Source organism: Perna viridis, chromosome 4, assembly GCF_037379345.1.
Source record: "Perna viridis isolate PV_CMFRI_1.1 ecotype Kerala chromosome 4, ASM3737934v1, whole genome shotgun sequence".
In the NCBI taxonomy this organism is placed as follows: Eukaryota; Metazoa; Mollusca; class Bivalvia; order Mytilida; family Mytilidae; genus Perna; species Perna viridis.
Genome location: NC_142448.1, coordinates 17510503 through 17519078, shown reverse-complemented (window position 1 = coordinate 17519078; position 8576 = coordinate 17510503). Strand labels below are relative to the sequence as shown.

Here is an 8576-nt window from a genome sequence, read left to right as displayed (position 1 = left end):
CTGCGAATCCGTTCTCAACTTTTTAACTTACGACTTCACTAACTGACTGATACAGTTAATTTCATCTCTCAATATACTATTTTTTCCGAAATATTTGCATCAAATCTTCGTTCAACACCATCGATTCGACGAATAACTGCATCAAAAACTATTCGTAATTAAATATGCTCGGGGTCGATCAGAAGCCGTGAAAATGATAATTTAACTGAAGAAATATAAAGACACATGTGCATGTATAGACTTCGTCGTGCTAAATGAATAGCTCGTGATAGGCGGGAACAACCGACGAACAACCCAAGTAGCTATGTGAGACAACTGAAAAGAAACCAATTTCAATCTTCAGGTTTTCAAATAACATTGTTTACATCATTTTGATGTACATGTACATAGTTTCAGTGTCAGCAGGTACTATATAGTGACTTTTTTAAACTTTAAAGTACTAAAGTTGTGCATCAGTCATTCCTTCGTCCCACTGGCTTTTGATATTGTAATAATGTTAAGTCTTTTTTTTTAATTATTTATTTAAATTGTAATCTGTCTGTTGTTCACTTCCTTCTATAAGTGTTTGTTGATGACGTTCTTACAACGAGCGGCCCCGTGCAGGTCCGGGTGTTAAAAGAATAGGCCTGCAGCAGCGCTAAGCTTATCGTAAAAGGCGACTAAATAGTGCTCAGAAACCTAGCCGGGGGCTAGGCGCTCTGCCCACAGAGCAACTGGGATGTGTGCCCCAGGTGGTGGAATGGGGTACCCCTGGCGTGTTACATGCTGGGGTTGTCAGGCTATAATACGGAAAATCTGACCGCAAACCATAGTGGTGCACCGTGTTGGGAACGATGCCACATTTGCCCGACTTTACCCATCCCCCTTTTTCCAGTGGCAATCAAAATTTGTCGACCCTATTATCCTTTTGACCCATCCTTTTTTTTCATTTCATGTTCATTTTATCATCCATTTCATGTTCATCGTCTGAATATAGCTGAAATATTGCTGCTCGGACGTTAAACCCCAACAAACAAACTTACAACGAGTGAAAAGTATATGTTTTTGCAAGGGATATTTAATTGTATTTTTTCATACGAAATGAACATTAAATATTACATTTTAATTAGTTCATATCGTAAGCAAACCAATTTAGCTCCCTATGTGTTTCTTCAGTTTGCTAACTTTATTCTGGGTTTTGAGGATTTTTTTCAGTTCATTTGCAACTAACATTACTTTGGAATAGTGTGTATTGTTTAATGTAATTCTAAAGTTAAAAATTGGATTTCACCACTGATAAAACCATCCCTTGAACGTTTGGAATTATTGATAAATGCAATAGTTAGAGAAATAAATTGTTCAAACTATCCATTTTCAAATGATTTCTTATAGATTATGTACTTTATATACTCAAATAGTTGTTTATAAAGGACTTAAATCAGCCAATACAAACTGTAAATTTTCATGCCCAAATTCAAAGAATTTCATCATCCATGATAAGACCATCCCTTAGACGTTAAAACTAGTTAATAAATACAATAGTTAAAGATGGAAATCGTTCAAAATTTACATTTTGATGTGATTTTCTATTGACTATGTACTTAATATACTCAAGCGGTTATTTATAATGGACCTAAATCAGTCAAATATGATGTATATATTATTATGCCCAAATTTTAAAATGTAAATCACTGTAATATAAAAACAAATACAATAGATGATTAATAATGTGCTTCTGATGTTAACAAAGTTTCTTTAAAGTGCGAGGAACGTGGCATCTTTCCCAACACGGTGCACCAAAACAAGCAAAAACAAAGTATAAAAAATGGCAATAGTCAACAGATTTGTCTGGAAAAATCGCCATGGTTAGATTATATGAAGCTGACAAGAATTTATGTACCCCTAAAAGTTATTGAGAAGTTTGCAAAAACTACTTATTAACCTCCTACTGTCATTTTTTAGTTACGGCTTTTCGATGGGTTCTACAGTTAGTTTGGTGCACGATACCCATAAGGACATGTTTACAAAGTTTGAAAAGAATCTGTTTTTACAGTTTCAGAGAATAAGATTTTAAGAAATAATAACTGAAAAATAACAAAATAAGTTTAAAAAAAGCAATAGCAGGGATCAGTAGTGTTCTCACGAAAATATCGCCATAGATATATTTCATCCTGCTGAACACTTTCGTTTCGTCGATTTTGTCTAAACCCAATGAAAGCATTGTTTTTTTCTTTGTTTTGTTTTGTTTTGTTTTTTTCATAAATAGTGGCAAAAATTCCTGTTTGATCCCTGCGGGTTTGTTTTAGTAACAGCGGATCATTTGTTTTAACAATCATATCGGACCAAAAAAAATTCAAACAGCAGTTCTTGGTAGCAGTTATACCATTTTTAGTTCTCAAGGTAATGTGGTTAGAGAAGATATTTTTAGAAATAAAAACGTCAGAAAATGGCAATACATTTGTGAAATTTCGACATTAATAGATATTATTTTGCTGGACACTTTTATTAGATCAGAACTTGTCTAAACCTGATGCTTTTTTATATCTTTGCAAAAATTGATGTGTACTCATTCATCCCTAGTCTTTTTAAGCCACAGAAGCCATGCAAGTCGACGAATAAAAAATCCAAACATTAAATCCTAGCAGGATACCGGAATTGGTCAATCAACTTCCATAGGAAGAAGAAGTTTAGAACACAAAAGCAGCAAAAACACTTATTAAGAACTGCTGATTCAGTACTTCATAAAAAGTCATAAGATTTTTCTGAAATTTTCAATGATTGAAGGTCTTAAGATCAACTTAACGTTTTATTAAAGATATATTTCATCGAACTGAATAGCTTGTTTGTTTGTTTGTTGGGGTTTAACGCCCGAGCAGCAATATTTCAGTTATATTCAGACAATAAACATGAAATGGATGACAAAATGAACATGAAATGAAAAATGGGATGGGACACAAGGATAATGGGGGTCGAGAAATTTTTGATTGCCACTTGAAATAGGGAGAGGTGGGTAGGGTCGAACAATTTAGTCTTCTGTGGCCGAGCCCTATGGTTCCTACTCCGGGAGAATACCACAGTAGGATTTTTTTAACGTGCGAGGAACGTGGCATCTTTCCCAACACGGTGCACCACTATGGTTTGCGGTCAGGTTTTCCGTATTATAGCCTGACAATCCCAGCATGTAACACGCCAGGGGTACCCCATTCCACCACCTGGGGCACACAACCCACTTGCTCTGGGCAGAGCGCCCTAGCCCACGGCTAGGGTTCTGTGAACTATTTAGTCGCCTTTTACGACAAGCTTAGGCCCCGTTCAGGTCCGGGTGTTAAAAGAACAGGCCTGCAGCAGCGCTAAGCTTATAAAAGGCGACTCAATAGTGCTCAGAACCCTAGCCGGGGGCTAGGGCGCTCTACCCACAGAGCAATTGGGATGTGTGCCCCAGGTGGTTGTATGGGGTACCCCTGGCGTGTTACATGCTGGAGTTGTCAGGCTATAATACGGAAAACCTGACCGCAAACCATAGTGGTGCACCGTGTTGGGAAAGATGCCACGTTCCTCGCACGTTAAAAAACCTACTGTAGTATTCTCCCGGAGTAGGAACCATAGGGCTCGGCCACAGGAAGCTAAATTGCCCGACCCTACCCACCTCTCCCCATTTCCAGTGGCAATCAAAATTTGTCGACCCCATTATCCCTGTGTCCCATCCCATTTTTCATTTCATCATTTCATGTTCATTTTATCATCAATTTCATGTTCATCGTCTTAATATAGCTGTTAAATTGCTGCTCGGACGTTATACCCCAACAAACAATTGATTATGTTTTGTAGGGGTAAATTGAAAATAATCAGTTTGATTAGGGACTGTTTATTCATTTGTTTATACAATATTTAAAGAATACCAAGTGTATATAATAAAGTGACAAAAGGTAGGAATGAACTGAAACAAACATCTCATCAAATTATATATTTTCATTTACCGTACATCCTTAAGAGTTTCACTCGTACACGAACATCTATCATTAATTGGGTGCTATATAAACAAAGGTTTTAAGCCAGTGATGAAAATTTAGTGTCTTTCAGATGACGAATATTGAATTACATTTAGATCGAAGTATCGATATCGACACTTTGTCGTTGTGCATCACGATGAAGTATACAGTAATTCTTGAAGAGATCTACAGATATTGTTCGTACTGCTGATAATATTTCGAATTTTCCTCAATGTTCGTGAAAACATCCATTTCAATATTGCTAGGAGCTGTGACACGAAAGTCCATGAATGATTCATTAATTCTTGCTTTGAAATTTGTGTGTGCGTCATGGGAATGTTGCAGCATATATGGTTTCAAAGACAAAAAAGAATCAGCATTATGCCCGTTGTGCACGTGTTTCCTCAAAAATTGATTTCCATTGTCCTGTAAAATTAAAATGTCAAAAACACTTTTAGAACTGCTTTTTGCAAGCATGGTTTTAAACAACTTCCGTGACGACATAAAGTGAGTCTTCGCTTTTTACAATCTCAAATAAAAACTTATCCAATATATGTGGTTATCTTCCCTTCTTTTGAATTAAAGGAATTTTAGTTTCTTTTTCAGTCTCTAAAATGCAAGGTTTCGGAAAGATTTGGTTATAAAACATTCGTTTTATTCATATGCTTTTCCAGTCGCTTTTTTGCACCTGTGCCAAGTCAGGAATTTCTGTATGTCTTGTTTCGTTTTCTCTTCAGTTTACTTTTATGTTGCTGGAATATATAGATGCAATTGTTTTGCTGTACCCGTATAGAATGTTGCTTTTGAGCCAGCTGCCTACTCTGTGGTATCAGAATTTCCTCATCGTTCATCGAAAACCCATGGGTAGCCTTGAGCTTACATTTTTCATCCAGGTGGGGTTGTTGTCTCTTTGACATATTCACCATATCCATTCTCCTTATTCTGTACATTGTATACAGAAATTTGTATGCAGAGGGTTTATTTTCTTTCGACTTAGTCATTGAATGAAGACCCATGGGTGGCCTTGAACTTACATTTTTCATCCAGGTGGGGTTGTTGTCTCTTTGACATATTCACCATATCCATATCCATTCTCGTTATGTTTCGTAGTAATAAACTATTTAAATGACTTAGACAACACATATTTGGAAACGAAAAAGGGTCGAGTAAAGCAAAAACCTGTTCAGCAAATTCTCATAGACCAAAGCAAAATTATTGTCACGTTAAAACACAATACTTTCGCTAAAGATCAATAAATACAATAATTATTTTGGTGTACGAAAGTGAGCTTAAAAAGGTGTTGCAATATTATAAATATAATCAAAGAAACAAATGTAACCATTAAAAGTAAATTGCGTGAATTACCATAAAAGAATGAACTTTGAGATTTTTTAATATCAGTGTAACAATAAAATTACTGAACACTAATCTGTTTCATAACCAAGTCAAGTCCAAAATAAATCTGGCAAAATAGATACTGCACCACAGGAGCAGCTGGTACCAGACTTTTTTCAAGGAAATTTTCTCGTTTGTAATACTATCGATAATACAAAATACTTACAAAACCCTAAATTGTTAAAATTATTCTATCAAATCATGGAAATAGAATTGTTATTATACCTACATGTAGGTTAACATCGGGAAACGTTTCTCTCACTATTCGTAAGATGCTAGAGGTATTGACATCTTCGTTGTCAGAAAGTCGAATTCCTTAGAAAAAAGAACAAAAATATAAATAATTTGAGCATAATTTTCAAGTCATTTTTAAATTGTAATTTTTGACATAAATAAACAATGAACACATTAAACATGACTTTTTGTAACACAACAAAAATTAAACTTACAATTACACATTAATGCAAGTAGTTCCAATATATTTTTTTTTGGAAACGGTTATATGTTGTATTTTTAGCTTAATTACGTATATGTTCGGCACGACATTTAAAAAGGTAGACCTAAGGTAAGGGACACAACTTTTAAAAATCATTGGAACGTTTGTATTCAGCATTTTACATCAAACTTGTGTAAGCATCTAATTAACTTGGATTCATTGTATTCTGCTTCAAACGAAAGCTTGAGAGGCTTTGGTGAAACTGAATATGATACAAACATATCACTAATTTCATGAGTTATGTCCCTTACCCTAGGTCTACCTCCTTAGTCCGAACCCCGATATCTATAGATTATCGCCACTATTTATGAATAAGCTCACTGGTGTCTACAAATATCAATAATCAAAATCAATAATTGGTCTTTCTCCTCAAATCAATTTAATCTCTTACTAGGATTATTTCTAGTCGTCTTCCTACCAATAAATAAACCAAACATTTGTAGGAAGTCCTGAATTGACCCTCTCAATATATCAGTCACTCCGATTGTGTCCTCTTTACTATCTGGGCTTCCTCTTACGTCCTCAATGGCTTGATTCAATATAGCTATGAAAACAGTCATCAGTGTAAATATTATGAAAAATACATATAAGAAAAAGTATACCTCCGCGAAATTAGGTGATGCCTGCACCAGTTTATCTAAACTATTTCTTCCTATTAATGTGTTCGTTAGGCTACCAAATGAAACAAAAAGGTTCCTCCATTCGTATACACTAGATCCAAATAAGAGATAACCCAATATAACAAATCCTGAGAATGCAAAGAAGAAAACGACAAAGAACTGTATCATTTCTTCCCCTCCAACTTTTAGTACTGTAGCTATCTGTGTGAGACGCTTATTGTAACCCAACGCTTTGAGAAGTCGTATAACTGAAAAAAAGCAGAGAATTCCAAGCAAACAGTTGTACATATACTCCCAAACGACAATATGTTGAAAGTTGACAAACTTTGACTTGTCGTTGTAGTATGATTTTAGTACTTTTCTCGTAACTGTGAACTTACATGCCCATACTATGATAGCTGCACAGCCAAAACAACATATAATTAGGTCTATACAAGTCCAAAAATTTTTGACTGCTTTACACTTGTTTTTCTTTATTTTCTGGACAAGGCATATCACCATAATCACAATAATGAACGTAAAGATACTCAAGCAAATAATAGTAGTAACACCATTTGCATCTACCAGCATAGATGGTCGGAAGCTCTGAACGTCAAACCAAGTAAATGCACCGCCAGTTTCAGGAAACTCTGCCATGCATATAACATAAGCTAATAGGTTCACATTAGCGTTGTATAGTGTAAACTCAACAATAGCCGTCCTAGTAAGTCTGTCAATCCAGTTGTTTTTTATCATCTCGTCAATTATCTTCTCGGCTCTATTCACATCGTTGTCCAAAGTACTTATAAAACCTCCACCACCATAACTGTTATACTTCCCAACTAAATCTGACCCAGAAATCTCAGAAGCAGATATATGATGCCATGCGTCAGAGGTCCACGTAAGTGAACAGTCTTTACAGTATGTTTCCTTGCTTTCACTAGAACGACTGTACTTCCGACTACAGAACCGACTATGAACGAGGTGTCGTCCGAAGCACTTATCTAAATAAAAAAGGAATGTATCAAGCCTAACCTAAAATTAGGAGGTATGTAAATGTAGGTATTCTTGTGCTTAATGATGACGTCACAACAATCGTGTCATTATTTATTACTCAAGAAGTTTGCTTCTTTCCCATTCTATGGTATACGTTTGGATGGGGATAGGGAAAAGGAATAGGGGATGGGGAATTGAGGTAGTAAATGGAAATCGTAAATTGGGTGGGTTAGAATTTTAAATGAAGTGGATTGGGAAATTTGATAATGTAAATATTTGCTAAAGAAAAAAATGCGGTAGAGATTTTTCTATGGGGAATTGGGAATTCCAGTTGTGAAAGGGGATGGGACAGTGGGGTTGAGAATTGGGGGATGGTATATAGTGTAAATGGAAAGTGTATACCATTCACGAGCTGTAAACGAATAAACGACAATCGGAATATTTGGCATCCACCAGTTACCATTGTTACATGACTGGAGTTTGCTTAACCTTATAATCCCACGAATTATGACTTACCTTTATTGACCCTGAGTTGTCGAATTCTAATTAAACCAAGCCTAAGATTGGCCATATCTTTAATGAAGAATTTGTCACGGACACTAATACTTCCTCCGTTATGTGACGTTGTTGGGAAATACGAAGGTAGTAATGTCTGGTTAATCCAAGTGTAAAACCCTTCATACGACGAAACCTAAACAATGTTTAAAAGAATACAGGAGCTTTAGAGAGCTGTTTTTTTTTACCTGGTCAAAAATACAGTAATGTAAACAAAAAAGCATCAATTCAACTTGAATCCTAACATACATTTGTCATATGGATCATTTTAACAATTAAAAAGTTTGGCATTTTGAGTGCATTAACTTAAATAACCAAATGGAAATTTTTGTCATACAACAGCACAAAAAAGTGATGTCACATTTTCCACAAATGTATCCTATTGTAGAAACTGGTGACTTAACCCCAGTGGTCTACAGATAGCAATAATGTTCATGATTTACGCTTAACCTTCAATTTGTGAAAAAAAAGTTAAGTGCAGACATCAGACATTGATGACAATTGCAACGAGTTTGACATGAATAAAATAATGCCAAAATTTGTTTTTTTTTAACTTAAAATATAAGA

General features: G+C 35.4%; 1 protein-coding gene across 1 annotated transcript in view; it reads right to left on the bottom strand.

The window, feature by feature from the left end:
• Positions 1-3845: 3845 nt before the first annotated feature.
• The window catches only part of LOC148619120 (uncharacterized), a 52089-nt gene continuing 47358 nt past the window's right edge, over positions 3846-8576 (bottom strand). Inside the window, exons 25-28 of the mRNA XM_088577019.1 lie at positions 7971-8145; positions 6251-7462; positions 5593-5678; positions 3846-4394 (exon numbers count right to left, since the gene is read on the bottom strand). Coding sequence (XP_088433145.1) covers positions 4155-4394; positions 5593-5678; positions 6251-7462; positions 7971-8145 — 1713 coding nt within the window. The 3' untranslated portion in view covers positions 3846-4154. The remainder of the gene's footprint in view (positions 4395-5592; positions 5679-6250; positions 7463-7970; positions 8146-8576) is intronic.